At 49.7% G+C, this 17,079-nt stretch overlaps 1 protein-coding gene across 3 annotated transcripts; it reads left to right on the top strand.

Moving 5' to 3' along the window:
- Positions 1-842: 842 nt before the first annotated feature.
- Positions 843-17,036, top strand: LOC131101966 (collagen alpha-1(XIV) chain-like). Of its 3 annotated transcripts, none has more exons than XM_058047390.1 (48): positions 843-1,007; positions 1,088-1,218; positions 1,282-1,398; positions 1,479-1,622; positions 1,682-1,762; positions 2,472-2,630; positions 2,705-2,824; positions 2,887-3,051; positions 3,124-3,285; positions 3,349-3,518; positions 3,578-3,704; positions 3,769-3,914; positions 3,975-4,104; positions 4,495-4,634; positions 4,702-4,828; positions 4,897-5,054; positions 5,125-5,257; positions 5,328-5,375; positions 5,444-5,589; positions 5,661-5,790; positions 5,862-5,984; positions 6,049-6,198; positions 10,231-10,347; positions 10,485-10,634; positions 10,715-10,789; positions 10,904-11,043; positions 11,111-11,234; positions 11,308-11,451; positions 11,517-11,681; positions 11,758-11,796; positions 11,867-12,005; positions 12,076-12,218; positions 12,289-12,398; positions 12,459-12,617; positions 12,694-12,771; positions 12,856-12,942; positions 13,016-13,069; positions 14,547-14,642; positions 14,730-14,783; positions 14,860-14,913; positions 14,981-15,034; positions 15,227-15,298; positions 15,457-15,492; positions 15,582-15,648; positions 15,721-15,909; positions 15,978-16,055; positions 16,136-16,291; positions 16,520-17,036. In XM_058047390.1, the coding sequence occupies exons 2-48, from the start codon at positions 1,089-1,091 to the stop codon at positions 16,549-16,551; spliced, it is 5,418 nt and encodes a 1,805-aa protein (XP_057903373.1). In that variant the 5' UTR covers positions 843-1,007; position 1,088; the 3' UTR covers positions 16,552-17,036. The 3 variants fall into 3 exon arrangements, with proteins under 3 accessions (XP_057903373.1, XP_057903372.1, XP_057903374.1); XM_058047389.1 differs by having other exon boundaries at positions 16,515-17,036; XM_058047391.1 differs by having other exon boundaries at positions 16,439-16,666.
- Positions 17,037-17,079: the final 43 nt, after the last annotated feature.

Below are 17,079 nucleotides of genomic sequence, written 5' to 3'. Positions count from 1 at the left end.
CCTCTGGTCAAATCTAGTCTCCTCTAGTCACGTCTAGTCTCCTCTAGTCACTCCCAGTAGCCTCTAGTCACGTCTAGTCTCCTCTGGTCACATCTAGTCTCCTTTAGTCCCATCTAGTCTCCTCTAGTCACTCCCAGTAGCCTCTAGTCACGTCTAGTCTCCTCTGGTCAAATCTAGTCTCCTTTAGTCCCATCTAGTCTCCTCTAGTCACTCCCAGTAGCCTCTAGTCACGTCTAGTCTCCTCTAGTCACTCCCAGTAGCATCTAGTCATGTCTAGTCTCCTCTAGTCACTCCCAGTAGCATCTAGTCACGTCTAGTCTCCTCTGGTCAAATCTCGTCTCCTCTAGTCACATCTAGTCTCCTCTAGTCACTCCCAGTAGCCTCTAGTCATGTCTAGTGTCCTCTAGTCACTCCCAGTAGCCTCTAGTCATGTCTAGTCTCCTCAGGTGCAGGTGCCAACATGCCCCCTGGCGAGGGGGAGGGGGACTCCGCCTTCTTGTAGGAGGAATGAGGCCTGCAGGGCACCATGGCAAAGGAGGTGGGACACGCCCTTCAATGTGCAACAAGTCCAAACTGACTTAAAAGTCAAGCTCGTGTGAAGCTACAAGACACAAGAGAGGAAGTGATGTTCACACGCTTACAAAATAAAAGTAGCAGTTTGAATCGGAATAATTTCATTCGACGTGATGATGATGAAGTGGTGACGTCACATCACGCATAAATAATGATAACATTATCATATAACATATTTGAACGCATGTTCACTAGGTTCATTTGAAGCCGCCCTCTGTAACGAGCGACACAGCTGTTGTATTGTGAAAAGACTTCCGGGGTCTCGTGTGGCTGCGTGCTGGTGGTCGGGGGTTCAGAGGACGAAGACGCGCGCGGCGGAGCGGACGCTTCCTGCGGTTCTGTCGACTTCCGACACGCGCGACCAGGCGGTGCACTCTCCAACGACTGGCACGTGCCAGCTCACCTGCGCGCGTACCTTCTACCTGCTTCATCAGGTAAGCGCGTGCACACGTCAGACAAGAGCGTCAACGCGTACCTTGTTTTGGCGCCAAGCTATTCTGTCCTTTGCGTGCAGGATGACGTCACACACACGACGACCGGCTGCGCCCTCGCGGTCACGCGTCCTTATGGTCGGGATTGTCAGGTGGTTCCTGGCGATGGGCTTCCTCCTGGTCTCACTGCACCCCCACCCTGCGGGGGGCCAAGGTAAGACCATGTATGAGCAGGTGATCCCGTGATGGTGACCTATGGATCCTGTGTTGTGTCCAGTGTCCTCTCCGAGAAGGTTCCGGAGTAAGTTGGTGAGTCCCAGTGAGCTCCTTGTGTCCTGGAAGGAACCCAGAGGTCTGTTTGATGGCTACGCGGTGGTCTACAGCACGCGTCCAGGTATGCCCACATGCCAAACTTTGTTATGCACGTGAAGAGCGGCGTCAGTCTGAGCATGCTCACTTGTGTGCGGTGATCAGGTGGAGAAGAGACAGAGGTGGATGTCCCCAAAGAGGAGCCAGAGCTGCTCATCAGCAACTTTGAGCCTGACACCGAGTATACCTTCAAGATCTTTGCTCTGAGGGGGGCGCTGAGGAGCAAACCCTTGGAGGCCAAACACCAAGGTGAGACAGGTCCTGACCTCAGTGGGACGGTAAAGGTCACTAGGTGGTTCTGTTTTCAGCTCAGCCTTCAGGACCACAGACGCTGCAGTCCCAAAGTGGAAAGGATGGCAGCGCCGAGGACACCAACGACATCTCAGACGGTGAGACAGCCTTACCTCGGCCTCAACGTGTCCATGCGCCGCACGTACTTCCTGTATTCAAGGTGTACACTCATGTACCACAATTCAAGACACGCCTCTACCCCCCCCAACATTCAAATGTCTTCTCCACACTCTGCTTGTGCACGCCCTGACGCCATCTTGTCCACACCTGATCCCTCCTCATTCTGCAACCTGTCAATCACCCACACATCCATCTGCTCGGATTTCTCCCTGACTTTTGTAGGTTCTACGACCTTCCAACCTTTAATGTCTGCTAAAGGTTCTGATGTCTTCTGATGGTTCTGCTGACTTGATGTTGTCATGGCCTTCACTGTCACCTTCATCCGTATTTGATGGTGTTTAGCTGCAGGAAGCTGGAAGAACATTCCAGACGCCAAACGTGACATCATCCGTCTCCAATAAAACAAGCTGCATCATGTCGGAATTCCCGCTCGGTTGAGCAGCTGGAATGCACAACGGCATCACTGAGCAAAGGAATCACAAGCAGCTGACCTTTGAACTTGTGTGTTACCTTAGCATAGATGCATGTGCAACCTGAAGGCCTGAGGTGGAATTTCTCTCACCATTGAAGGTCCTTCCACCACCTGGTGAGCTCCCTGATGACCTGGACATTCATGTGTGTGTGTGTGTGTGTGTGTGTGTGTGTGTGTGTGTGTGTGTGTGTGCGCGCGTGTGCGTGCCCGGGCAGCTGACGAAGGCTTCATGTGTCAAACGTCAGCCACCGCAGACATCGTGATCTTGGTGGATGGATCGTGGAGCATCGGGCGCTCCAACTTCAGACTGGTCAGAACCTTCCTGGAGAAGCTGGTGGAGGCCTTCACGGTGGACTTTGACAAGACGCGCATCGGTGAGCACCGCTAATCAAACGCTGTTGAAATGGTGGGCGGTTCCAAGCGCGTGACGAGTGTGACGTGTGTGAAGGCTTGGCACAGTTCAGCGGGGAACCGAGGATCGAGTGGCACCTCAACACTCACATGACCAAGGCGGCTGTCCTCGATGCCGCCAGGAACCTGCCGTACAAAGGCGGAAACACCCTGACTGGTACCTGGAACATGCGAAGGTTACGCCCCCTTCTGGTGATGCTCACTGAAACCTTCACGTAGGTCTGGCGCTGACCTTCATCCTGGAGAACAGCTTCAAATTGGAATCTGGATCCAGACCTAACGTTCCCAAGATAGGCATCCTGATCACAGATGGGAAGTCCCAGGATGATGTGGTTCCATCCGCACAGAGCCTGCGGGACGCTGGAGTAGAACTGTTCGCCATCGGTACAGACATCGGTCCTCACACATAACCGACACGCCGACATTGTTTGCCCTAATGCCTCTGTCGCCATGCAGGTGTGAAGAACGCAGACGAGAACGAATTGAGGGCCATCGCTTCACCACCCGAGGACACTCACGTGTACAACGTGGCCGACTTTAACGTGATGAGTGACATTGTGGACGTTCTCACCAGAAGCATCTGTCAGAGGGTGGAGCGGCTCCACCAGCAGCTCACAGGTTGGTGGTCCTCACCAACCGCTTTTAAGTCGTGATGATCACCTCCATTCCTTTGTTTTCCAGTGGGAATAGATCCCGGCTCCCCACCCGCTGTTGTGGCTCCTCCCCATAGCCTGGCGACCTCTGACATCACAGCTCGAAGTTTCAAAGTGTCATGGACGCCGGCATCCGGCCAGGTGGAGCGCTACCGTGTGGTCTACTATCCTGCTCAGGGTGGACAGCCTGAAGAGAAGGTAAGACTTCTCTTTACCTGAATGCCAGGTGCAGCAGACGTTTTGGGTTCTGGTTCCAGGTGGTTCACGGGACGGAAAGCAGCGTACTCTTGGACCACCTCAACTCTCTGACCGAGTATCAGGTGGCCGTGTTCGCCGTGTACCGCAGCGCTGCCAGCGAGGCACTGAGAGGGAGTGCCACCACATGTAGGAGACCGCCGGTGTTGTCATGTGACATCTTTGTGTCTCATTTGCACACTCTCACCTGCAGTGGCACTGCCCACTGTGGAGCACCTGGACCTCTCTGACCCAACCCACAGCACCATGACCGTCCGCTGGAGGACCGCCCCTGGTGCTTCGGGCTACATGATCCTCTACGCGCCGCTCAGCCATGGCGAGCCAGCTGATGCCAAAGAGGTGGGTGCTCATCTTTAGGTTTTGATGAAGATGATGGTGATTATGTCATGGCGTGTGCAGGTGAAGGTGGCGTCTTCGGTGAAAGAGGCGGAGCTTGAAGGCCTGACACCGGCCACAGAGTACACGGTGACGGTGTATGCCCTGTATGGCGAGGAAGCCAGCGACCCTGTGACCAGCCAGCTTAGCACACGTGAGTGTTGTGATGTCATGCATAACCACGTGGCACCAAGATCCACACATGGTGGCCATGGTCGTCGTGGTGACAGCGGCGTGTCCAGACACGCTGGCAGCTTGCAGTAAAGCCAACTTCCTGCCCTGGAGCTACATATTTTTGCACTTTTATCTTCAACGGGACCCGTTTCCCGCTAGATCCGCCCCGAAGACAGTCTCAGTCTCTAATTAGAGTGAAAGCCGGCCTGATCCGGTTCCTTCAGCGCCATGTTGTTCTCCTCATCGCGTTCATCTTCATGAACCTCATCACCTCCATGTCCATGCCCACATGCTGATTGTTGACTTTTGCTTAGGTGAGCTTTGATTGGCTGTTAGATGTGCTTGCTAATGTTTTCCCCGCCCACCTCAGTGCCGCTGACCTCGGCGAGGAACCTGCGTTTCTCAGATGTGGACCACAGCTCTGCCCGGCTCAGCTGGGACTCCGCCTCCAGGAAGGTGGCAGGCTACCGCGTCATGTACGCCAAGACCAACGGCGTAGAAGGCAGCGAGGTGCGCTGATGATTGACAGCTGCCTTGACGAACGTGTGTGACGCCTCACTCCGTGTCTTGTCCGTAGGTGGATGTGGGTCGTGTGACCACCTGGTTACTAAGCAACCTAACCTCTCTGTCCGAGTACACAGTGGGCGTGTTTGCCCTGTATGAGGAGGGCCAAGCGGAGCCCGCGACCGCCAGCTTTGTCACAGGTAAATCTCAGTGTTGTGGAGTCTCTGGAAGGTCGCGTAGGGTCGTTTACGTTCTTCCGTGTGCGCAGCGCACGTTCCAGAACCGCTGCACGTCAGGAGCAGCGAAGCCTCCACAAGCAGCTTCCGGGTGTCATGGCGGACCCCTGCCACTGATGTGGTGCTGTACCGACTCAGATGGATGCCCAGCGATGGCGGCCATGATGGCAGCGGCGTTGACAGTGACGAGGTTTGTGTGGGAATTTTGGGAAGTTGTACAAACAAATGTGAGACTTGTGTGCATGTGCACGTGCCCTCAGGTGCTCCTAAATGCCAACGCAAACACCTATTTGCTCGCTGGACTCCGCCCCTCTACCCGCTACCAGGTGGTCCTGAGCGCCATCTACAGAAATGAGGCGGAGAGCGAGCAGGTTGTCCTGCTGGAATCGACCGGTACATTCATGCACACGACACGTGGTTCCTTTCTTGTGCATGTTGACATAGAAGCGTTGTCTTTTTTTAGTGGAGACGACAACCGCTGTTGCCATGACAACCACCACCACCACCGCAGGTGAGCGCTCTGTCTGGCCCCCTTTTTAGTGTAGGTCCTCCTCCTCCATGGAAACTTTGTTTCTTCAGCTCCTCGCCACGGCGTGACAGGCTTGACCATTGACCAGGAAACTACGTTCAGCATTCGGGTGTCATGGCAGCAGGTCGACACTCACAACGTCCACCATTATCGCCTGAACTACATCAGCACCAGGGGTGACCGAGCCGAGGAGACGGTAACCAGCGTTGCGGCTGTTCGATTTCGATGAGATCAAATACGTTAGCTTCTTTTGTTTTGGTTGCACAGAGGACGGTTCCAAGCACACAGAACAGTTTGGACCTGCAGCCGCTGTTGTCTGACACGGAGTACAGAGTGGCGGTCACGCCCGTGTACCTGGACGGAGACGGGCCCACAATCGTGGGAACAGGACGAACACGTACGTTTGTTAACATGGTTCCAGGGGAACTTGCTAATTAGCGAGGTGCTCATTAACATTTTCTCTTTCAGTGGCGCTCTCGCCTCCCAGGAACCTGCGGGTGTCTGAGGAATGGTACAACCGCTTCCGGATCAGCTGGGATGTCCCGCCATCTCCCACCATGGGGTTCCGGGTTGTGTACCAGCCGCTGTCGGGTCAGTGGATGTACCGGTGGCAGTTGTTTTCATGAACGTGACTAGAACGTTGTTCGCCCTGCAGCCTCTGGACCCGCCCTGGAGACCTTTGTGGGCGAGGACGTGAACACCATGATGATCGTCAACCTGCTGAGCGGGACCGAATACGCTGTGAAGATCCTTGCGTCCTACAGCACAGGGTCCAGTGAGATGTTGTCGGGACGGGCCAGGACACGTGAGTCTTTCCAAGCGCTGCCTGTTGGCCATCTTGAAACCTGTCTCCACGCCGTGGCATCCGAGTGATTGATAGCAAGGGAGGGCAGGCCGATGCTCCTTGGACATGTTCCACCAATGAGGTTCATCACATGTTGCTCCTCCTCTTCTTCTTCTTCCTCTCCCCATCCCTTGAGGATGTTTGAATGGACGTCATGCGTCCAAAGTGTGGAGGTGCAGGAGGTGATGATGATGTTCCACATGGGTTCCTGTGGTAGTTAGCTAAATGAAAAGGTTGCCTTCATTTCATTTCTTCCCAGTCAATCTTTCATCTCCATGGGCTGGGCTTCTTCTTGCTGGGATGACTCCACCCGCATGAAGGTGTTGTAGTAACAAATTCCCTTCTTAACAGACATAACAGTTTCCTGCGACGTTCCATTCTTCCTCCGTTTTTCATTCATCATTCACCTTATTTCTACTCATCGTCTTCATGTTGGCTGAATTAGCAATGCTATCAACACCAATGACTGCTTTTAGTGACTTCCAGAGGTTCTATTTCATGTTTTTGGTTGAAATTGTCAGTTTTTTGTTTTGTTTTCCAAACGTCTTCATCTGTCGCTTTTCAAGAGGGGTGTTCCAGTTTCTAAAAAGGAAACGCATAGGGACAAACGCAGCAACATCACACAAGAATGCTGCAGGTCATGGGACATAATGGAAGTTAGCCAGGATACCAGGAATCTAGCCAGGATACCAGGACGTTAGCCAGGCGAGCAGGACGTTAGCCAGGCGAGCAGGACGTTAGCCAGGCGAGCAGGAAGTGTCTCAGTGCCTAAGTGTCATACGTATTACTGGCACACATTCATCACACATAAATGGGAGAAATAATCCATAAACTTTGCTTCCATCTATTTTGGACTGCATTGTTTGTTTTTGAAAGCAAAGGTAAAATTAACAAACATGACATTTATAGTTGATGCCAGGCAATACCAACTAGCTAGCAGCTGGAAGTGACGTCGTCGGGATGATATCGCTCAGGTGAATGACATGGAGGATGTTTCCAGTGATTAGAGCAAAGATTTCAGCCATGTGTCAATAGTTTGGGGGGAGGAAGAAACATTTGGAGATGAAAAGGAGAACTTTTAGAAGATGAAAATTGGTGCCTTCAAAACACACCATGTGTACATTACATGAGGAATTTAGCAACAAAGCTCACATGCTAACTGTTAGCACGCTAGCATCTGGCAAGATGGCACTCCATGATATAAAAAATAGCCAAAATTCCTAAATGCTAACAGTTAGCATGGTGGCGCCTAGCAAGTTAGCATTAAGTGGCGAAGTGCCAAGGCAGTTATATAGTGCCCAGTTATATCATGCCATGTGTGTATTTTCATTTAAATATGCATAAAAAAAGTCAAAATGCTAACATGGTAACAGTTAGCATTTACAAAACAAAAAGATGGCGTCTTTAACATGGGAGTCAACGGGAGGATTTTGTCTACTTTTGTCGCTTCTTGGGGCCACAGAAGGCAATCTGTACATCTCTCAGACATAAAAGTGACACTTTTGGAAAGGGGACGGAGATTCATACGTTTTGACCAAAAGAAATCAAGCTAGCTAAAACGGTGTGGCCAGGAGGAGGAGTTGTTATTTAATGTAAGTTATTTTTCACCCTCCAACGCTCTGGCACTAAAGTGAGAGTTGAGGTGGATTTCGGCCCTGCGCACACCTCCTTCTGACGAAGATAGAGCCAAAACTAAAAAATAATTAGCCACAGAGAAGTCTGTCTAAAAAATGAGCCATTAATCACGTTTCTACGTGACTGTATGGCTGAGCTACAAGGCTGTGAAAAGTCTGTAAATTCTCGTTTTTTCTCTGGCATGTTGTGTTTCTAAAAATAGAACAGGTGCACCTAATCTAGTGGCCCATTTTTGAACGTTTTTGTTAATAGGTCCCCTTAAAATCTTCCTCTGTGGGAAAAGACGACAAACTGGGAAACTGTAAACATCCAGCAGCAATGCAATGTTTTGGCACAACTACTATTTGGATGAAAAATGTACTGAACCCAATTGTCACCCCGATGCCGTCACTTCCGGAAATGAGGCTGAAATTTTTTTATCTGCGTATTGCCTGAGGCTTTAAAATTTCAAAAACATCCTCATGTTAGTTTTTATTATCATGTCTTATATCCATATTCAACCTCAATATATAGTATGTATGTGTGTGTGTGTGTATAGTATGTGTATGTATATATATATATATATATATATATATATATATATATATATATATATATACATACACATATGAATATATATATATATATATATACATACACATATGAATATATATATATATATATATATACATACACATATGAATATATATATATATACATACACATACTATACACACACACACACACACACATACATACTATATATTGAGGTTGAATATATATCCTGTAGGATACTATATATATATATATATATATAGTATGGGATTACAGCCTCAGACACATTTGTAGGTTAAATAAAAGGTAAATAAAGTAAAGAAACAAAAAAGTGTTTTTATTTTCGAAAAGTACATATAATGATCATCCTTATGTTTTAAAAAGGGATGCAAAGCCGACCGCTTGATTTTGGTTTCAATGCAGATCCAGTATGTGAAGTTTGTAACCATAACAAGATGGTTTCCAGCTGCTACGGGATCATGTCTACTAAGATTGAAGTGCAAACGGAGCACTCGTTGTGTTGCAGTTACAGATTAGTTTGTTCTGATAAATGTTTCCACAATGAAAGCGCCACGCTCACCAGTCCAATTCATGGCAGCGATTGGAAAAAGAAACGAAAAACAATGGCATTATAAAGAAACAAAGCAAAATGGCATTATATGAATATATTATTATGCTTACTTGATTTGCCTTTTATTTAACCTACGAATGTGTCAAATCGTATCCATATTCAACCTAAATATATGGGGATGTAGTACATCTTATATCCATATTCAACCTAAATATATGGGGATGTAGTACATCTTATATCCAAATATATGGGGATGTAGTACATCTTATATCCATATTCAACCTAAATATATGGGGATGTAGTACATCTTATATCCATATTCAACCTAAATATATGGGGATGAATGTCTTGTATCCAAATTCAGCCAAAAAATGTACGTCTTATGTCCATATTGAACGTAAAATATGTGGGGATGTATGTCTTTTATCAATATTCAACCTAAAGATGTACGTCTTATGTCCATATTCAACCTAAATATGTGGGTAGGTATGTCTTATATCCATATTCAACTTCAATATATGGGGATGTACGTCTTATATCCATATTCAACCTTAATATATGGGGATGTATGCCTTATATTCATATTCAGCCTCAATATATGGGATGTACGTCTTATATCCATATTCAACTTCAATATATGGGGATGTACATCTTATATCCATATTCAACCTTAATATATGGGGATGTACACCTTATATTCATATTCAGCCTCAATATATGGGATGTACGTCTTATAGCCATATTCAACCAAAATATATGGGATATATGTCTTATATCCATATTCAACCTAAATATATGGGATGTACGTCTTATATCCATATTCAACTTCAATGTATGATGTGTACTTCTTATATCCATATTCCTACCTAAGTATGTGGGTAGGTATATCTTGTATCCATATTTAACCTCAATATATGGGGATGTACACCTTATATCCATATTCAGCCAAAATATATGGGATATATGTCTTATATCCATATTCAACCTAAATATATGGGATGTACGTCTTATACCCATATTCAACCAAAATATATGGGATATATGTCTTATACCCATATTCAACTTCAATATATGATATGTACTTCTTATATCCATATTCAACCTAAAGATGTATGTCTTATATCCATATTCAACCTCAATATATGGTATATGATTTATGTTTGGGTGTATAGCGGCCATCCCTGCTTGTACGTCCTGTCACTGCAGGTGGGCAAGTGTGAAAATGAAAATGAAGTTGTTCTGGTGTCTCGCAGTCCGTCTAGCCGTCACCAACCTGAGTCTGCGCCAAGTGGGTCCGACCAACCTGTGCGCCCAGTGGCATCCACAGCGACATGCCAGTGCCTACAGGGTCCTCCTGGAGTCTCCAATCAGTGAGTCCACATGGAGGTCACTGCCCCGACTCCTGCGTGAAATAAGATGATTAGATGACTAAACTAACACATCTGAGAATGTGAGACGTGAAGGTGGGCTGACAGAAGGTGTAACCAAGCTGGCGTTTCAATCACAGGTGGTCACAAGGAGGAGGCCACGTTGAACGGAGGAACGAGTCGACACTGTTTCAGCAAGCTGAGGCCCGACACGCTGCACAAGGTCAGCGTCTACACACAACTTCCCGACGGAACAGAAGGCCCGGCGGTGTCGAGCACAGCGAAGACCCGTGAGTACATGTGGGCTGAAGCAGGTCTGAAAATGTTTGTGGCATCACAAGCATGTTTGTGTATATGACTGCTCATGCAGAACCTGTCCCCACCCCGGCACCGACCACCCCCCCGACCACCACCCCGCTACCCACAATCCCCCCTGCCAAGGAAGGTGAGGAGACATTATTCCTGGTTCTGCTCTAACATAACATGCATGACATGGAAGCAACAGAGTAAGAAAACATGAAGATGACTCCACCCCCCCCCCCCCCCCCCCCCAATCCAGTCTGTAAGGCTGCGAAGGCTGACCTGGTGTTCTTGGTTGATGGGTCTTGGAGTATTGGGGATGACAACTTCTTGAAGATCATCGCTTTCTTGTTCAGCACTGCTGGAGCGCTGGACCAGATTGGACCTGACGGCACACAGGTGGGCTTGCCTTGTCGGTTACCAGAACCGATGGTGGACAGGTGGTGACTTGTGTCGTGTGTGACAGGTGGCCATTGCTCAGTTCAGTGATGACGCGCGCACCGAGTTTTCACTGAACGCACACCACGACAAAGAGCGTCTCCTGGATGCCATCAACAGGATCTCCTATAAGGGAGGAAACACCAAGACGGGTAAGGCCGATGATCACATGACCCCCCCCCCCGCACTCTGACGCCTTGCAGTTACGTGTGTCTGTCCACTCAGGTCGCGCCATCCAGCATGTGAAGGACAGTATCTTCACACCGGAGGGCGGAGTCAGGAGGAGCGTTCCCAAGGTTCTGGTGGTCCTTACAGATGGCCGATCACAAGATGATGTCATCAAGGTCTCCAAGGAGATGCAGATGGAAGGTCAGCTGACCTCTCGGCTGGTTTCTTCCTGTTGTCACATCATTGATGCAATGACATCCTCTTAGGCTTCATCGTCTTCGCTATTGGCTTTGCTGACGCCGACTACGGCGAGCTGGTCAGCATCGCCAGTAAACCCAGCGACAGACATGTCTTCTTCGTGGACGACCTGGACGCCTTCAAGAAGATTGAAGAGAAGCTGGTGACCTTTGTGTGCGAAGCGGCCACAGCCAGTGAGTGGCCGCCAGCCGCCATGTTCTCGGTGGCCACCATTTGCTCTTTTCTTGCTGAAAATGTCTTTGTCTCCAGCGTGTCCCTTGGTGGCCATGAATGGAGGCACCGCACCCGGTAAGGCTTCAGCTGTCTTCTCATGTCAGACATTTTAGCTGCTGAGGTTCACGTGCCCGTGTGTTGCCAGGCTTCCGCATGATGGAGGTGTTTGGGCTGGTGGAGGAGCGCTACAGCAGCCTTGCAGGTGTTGCCATGGTACCAGGAACCTTCAACACGTTCCCGTGTTTCCACCTGCACAGTGACGCTCTACTGGCTCAGCCAACCAGGTAGTCCCTCATTTGAGGAGGGGCGGGGCTCCAGGGCACAGCAAAAAAACATTTGGCTTGCCTCCCACAGGTTCCTCCACCCTGAAGGTCTACCGTCAGACTACACCATTACACTGCTGTTCCGTTTGCTACCCGACACCCCCCTGGAACCTTTTGCTCTCTGGGAGGTCCTGGACCAGAACCAGGAGCCACTGGTGGGCGTCATCCTGGACAGTGAGTCGGGACTCCGGTTTGCACAACAAAATGGCTCACAGTTCAGAGCTCATGCTTGCTGTTGGTGTAGATGGAGGGAAGACGTTGACTTTCTTCAACAACGACTACCAAGGACACTTTCAAACCGTCACCTTCGAGGGACTACAAATCAAGAAACTTTTCCATGGAAGTTTTCATAAGGTCAGTGATGTTTTGTGCTTCTGTGGCGTATGTTAAAGTCACATGAAAGCATCTCTGCAGGTTCACGTGGTGATTAGCAAGACCAGTGCCAGTGTGCTAGTCGACTGTCAGGTGGTGTCCACCAAGACCGTCAATGCGGCAGGAAACATTAGCACGGCTGGGACCGAAGTTCTGGGCAGGATGGTTCGCTCCAGAGGGAACAAGGACAGCTCGGCACCAGTAAGTTGAAACATGGTGGACGTTATAACAGCGCTGATGTTTGCGCCTGAAAGCTGCGCACCGTTGTGTGTTGCAGTTTGAGCTCCAAATGTTCGACATCGTGTGCAGCACTTCCTGGGCCGCCAAAGATCAGTGCTGCGAACTTCCTGGTTTGGTGAGTCCTCCTTGTGGTTATGTGGCTATGTGCTAAAAGTCAACATGTGTTCCTCCCTCTGCATCATGTCACATGACCATGCAGCGCAACGAGGCCCAGTGTCCCGCCATGCCCAAAGCCTGCACCTGCACCCAGGACAGCAAAGGTCCCGCAGGACCCGCTGGACCACCTGTGAGCTCAGTCACACATCTGTGAAGCACTTGAAGTTGACTACAAGGATGCATCTCCTGCTCTTTTCCAACAGGGTGGCCCTGGAATACGAGGAGCACGAGGTGATCGTGGAGAGCCTGGTCCAGTGGTGAGTTGTGGTCCAGAGTCCAGATCCCCGCTACTCGTGCGGGTTACTTTCCGAGACCACCTGCAAACAGCAAATAAATGAGAGTAGTTGAAGACAGCCATTAACAAAAGTATTTCTGACAGTCTAATAAAGCCTGGATTATGCTGCTGTGTGGTGGCGCCGCCCTCCTTTGAGCCGTCCCAAACGTCTTTCAGGGCTCACTTCCAAATGCGCAAACCTCATTGTTTGAAACTTTGGTGTTGTTTAACACCAGAATACAACATTCTAGCTACATTTATAGGTCAGAAAAGGGGAAAAAGCATCTTTATTTACTTAAAGTAGACCTATGATGAGTTTGGCTTCTCAAAACAATATGCATTCAAAAGCATCGTACATTTGCATCACAAAAATGCCCACTAGAAAAAAAACTCACAAATCTCCCTGTCCTTTGTCCCCAGCCCTAGCTGGAACTACTTTCCTCAGCACCCAAATCCCACCAGAACTGGGCTCAGGACACCAAGTGGGGAGTGACTTCACTGCTTATGGGCGTGTCTTTATGTCAACTTCATGTCAAAACATCCCAACTATCCCTTTTAAACAAGCTAAACTTGCCTGCAACCATTTCCTGTGGGACTCGAGCGCGTCGCAGTATGTTATATTATTATGCTAATATGTAAACAATTAATGCTTAACTATCACACATTTATAAATGATTGCCCCTTCAGGGTGAAAGAGATGCGTTGTCTGCAAAGAAATGGCCTGGAAAGAAAAAGCACCCATTGACCGGGTTGTCCTGTAAATACAAAAGTAGGCACCGCTGGTGCTCCTCCAGTCTGCCCGAGTAGGAGCACTCATTGTCAGACACACTTTGTCACGGGCACCGCTGGTGCCATGGAGCTTGGAAGCTGAACATGAGGGCACGACGTTTACTAAGTGCAGACAATCTTGGTACAACATCAGATGTTTTTTGCCGGACCACCATGTTTCCAGACAGTGAGCGCTGTGGTTCTCCCGCACAGCATGTCCGACATTAATACACCTCTCCTGGCGAGAGCACACCGCTTCTGGCTTCAGCAAGTTTGGCAGATACTTCTTGCTCATGTTCACATAGACAGTCCTGTTTGAAATGCTGTTGACAGATGAAAAGACTTTTCTCTTGCTCCAATAAGTAAACAGAGAAGCAGAGCTTAGGGGTGGGCTTGCCTCTATATTCCATATAAGGAATTTCGCCCCTCTGTGACATCACAAAGGGACAGTTTTACCACACCTTCTGAAACAGAGCGTTTTGAGCCGTCCCAAACTTCTTTCCGAGCTCACTTCCAAAATGTGCAATCCTCATTATCTGAAACTTTGGCATGGTTTAACACCAGAATACAACTTTCTAACTACTACTGCATTCTAACTACATTACATGGGTCCCCTTTACTTTATTACTCTAATATTTAAGATTCTTCTTCACCTGGTGACCTGGTGGTCATCCATGTATCCCTCCCTCCAGGGTGCCTCTGGTCCAGTTGGTGACCCTGGAATATCTGGCCCCCAGGGACCCCCAGGACCACTGGGGCCCAGTGGACGTTCTATCAGGGGCCCCCCAGTAAGAGCCCCATTCATGTTACCATGTCGCATGTTGTGTGTCTTTGTCACGTGCACATGATGACGTGTTGCATGTGTTGGTGTTCAGGGTGCTCCGGGGGAGCGAGGCCAGAAAGGAGAGGCGGGTCAACAAGGTCTGCAGGTAACCAACCTAATGCATGGATGGCGGTATCTCCCAACTGAGCAGGCTGGTGACCTCGAATGACCTTTGTTTTCAGGGCGTGACCGGCCGAGGAGGTGTTCCAGGCAGGGAAGGACTTCCAGGCCCCCGAGTGAGTTGTGCTGAAAAGGGGGTGAAATCAACATACTTTCTATCTCATAACCTTTTGTTTTCCACAGGGGCTGCTGGGTAAAGATGGCCCACCCGGCCGACCAGGCCCCCCCGGAATAATTGTAAGTTGTTTTTTTGAAATGCAGCTCCCTGAGAGATTAAAACTCCCATTGCACTGCGGCTATTCATCGTCAGTTGTTGTGCTCTGTGGTTATGGGTGATGTTAGCACATGCTGTCTCCATGTTGGAAAAGAAACTACATTGAGGTTTCTGGGTCTTTGGGATAAAGACCACTGTCTTCCTCTCGCTCGCAGGGCAGTCCAGGAGCCCCGGGGGCCCCTGGAAACACAGGTCCCCCAGGAAAACAGGGAGAACTGGGACCGCCGGTGAGTGAAAGCTTAGAAATCGACGCAGCAACTATATTTTCCCAAAGCTGTACTTCCTGAAACTTTCTGGGCAGGAATTGGACGTCACAGACTGTTGTTTAATTATTTAAGTGGGGTCTCAAGGCTCAGTCTTCATGTTTTCGCTCCCCTCCTTGCAGGGTCCGCCTGGAAGCAAGGGCGACAAAGGTGAACGGGTAGGTGTCTTCTCTCAAACTCACCTGCATTTTGGGACTCCTCCCACTTGAATGAGTGTATGTGTGTGGGTGTGGGTGTCTGTTCCCAGGGAGACCTGCAGTCCACAAACACGGTGCAGGCTATCGCAAGGCAAGTGTGTGAGCAGCTGATCCAGAGTGAGTATGTTGGCGTGGCATGGAGATGTTAGCATGGACACACACACTCAATCCCTCCCCTGCTGATTGCAGGTCACATGGCTCAATATAACTCCATCCTGAACAATGCCCCGAGCCCCTCAGTGACCATCCGCACTGTACCAGGACCGCCTGGAGAGCCCGGTCGAAATGGAGCACCTGGGCCCCAAGGAGAACAGGGCCCCCCCGGAAGGCCAGGTTTCCCCGGACAAAATGGCCAGAATGGCCAACCTGGAGAACGAGGTGCGGCATGCTCAACAGGTACCAGCAGGAATATTGTTGGATCATTTCAACAAGCTGAGTATGTGCAGGTCCCCCAGGGGAGAGGGGGGAGAAGGGCTCTGCTGGTGTGGGGGTTCAAGGTCCCAGAGGACCCCTGGGACAGCCTGGTAATCAACAACCAAGAAGCGCATATTGGTGTTTTGCACGTTAAAAGGGTCCTCACATGGCGGGCGTCATCTTCCTCCAGGTGTTCCAGGACAAGGTAGACCTGGCAGCCAGGGCCATTCAGGACGACCTGGAAATCCAGGAGCACCGGGTCGTCCTGGTGTTCCTGGTGCGGTGGGCCCTGCAGGGCCTCCTGGTTATTGTGACCAGAACACGTGTCTAGGGTACAACGTTGGAGGTACGCCGTGGATGTCCACTTTGAATGGATGAGGATGATGTGTGAAAAGCATGCCTCTTTCCCACATCTTGGAAATCTCAAGGGTTACAGCTTGTGGTCCTATCTCGCTAACCTCTTCCAAATATGTCTTTGGTGTCGGGGTGGCAGCCATCTTGGTTTGGGGCTATCATTAATGAGAGGCGCTCTGAGGTGGCTGTGACTGATGGGGCCGTTGTTCCCGCAGTCCAGCTGCCGTCCAACATATTCCAGAACTATGGTGAGGCTGAGGAGGAAGACCCTTACCGCTACTACCAGCCCGACTACCTGCCGCCACGACCTGTGGACGACCCCGAGCTTGGTGCCGACCACTCAGAGCTCAGCCCCGAGGAAGAGGGGGTGCGACCGGTGTGACCATGAAGGGACAAGAAGTGATGGAGTCGTAGGTTCCGGTGGAGGGAGCGTACCTAATGCATTTAGTCTTTGTTTTCTTGTCCAGTCCAACAGAACTTTCTGGAGACCAGGTCTTCTTTGACAGGCTGGCTGGTTGCCATGGTAACCAATGCTACCAGTAACTCTGCCCCCAGCTGTCATCACCCTCACCATTAGGTGGCACTAATGCTTTTTGGGAGCCATTGCGTTGGACTGGACGCCAGCGGAAAGCTAAAGAAAGAGGCATTTCTTCTTTGGTTGCTTGCTTGGCATCCAGGAAGTGTGATTTGGATTACTTCCTGTTGAACAATAAAACAATACAACCAAGTCTCCTTTGTCAAAGTCAAGAAGGAAGTCTGCACGGCTCGCATGCTTCACTT

The sequence above is a fragment of the Doryrhamphus excisus genome, chromosome 14 (assembly GCF_030265055.1).
Source record: "Doryrhamphus excisus isolate RoL2022-K1 chromosome 14, RoL_Dexc_1.0, whole genome shotgun sequence".
NCBI lineage: Eukaryota > Metazoa > Chordata > Actinopteri > Syngnathiformes > Syngnathidae > Doryrhamphus > Doryrhamphus excisus.
This window is presented reverse-complemented; position numbering and strand designations above follow the sequence as displayed.

Coding starts and splice junctions, on each gene's coding strand:
- LOC131101966 (XM_058047389.1), top strand. CDS start 1,089: ATGACGTCACACACACGACGACCGGCTGCGCCCTCGCGGTCACGCGTC. Junction 5,055..5,124: donor GCGGCGTTGACAGTGACGAG/GTTTGTGTGGGA, acceptor ACGTGCCCTCAG/GTGCTCCTAAATGCCAACGC. Junction 14,914..14,980: donor AAGGACTTCCAGGCCCCCGA/GTGAGTTGTGCT, acceptor TGTTTTCCACAG/GGGCTGCTGGGTAAAGATGG.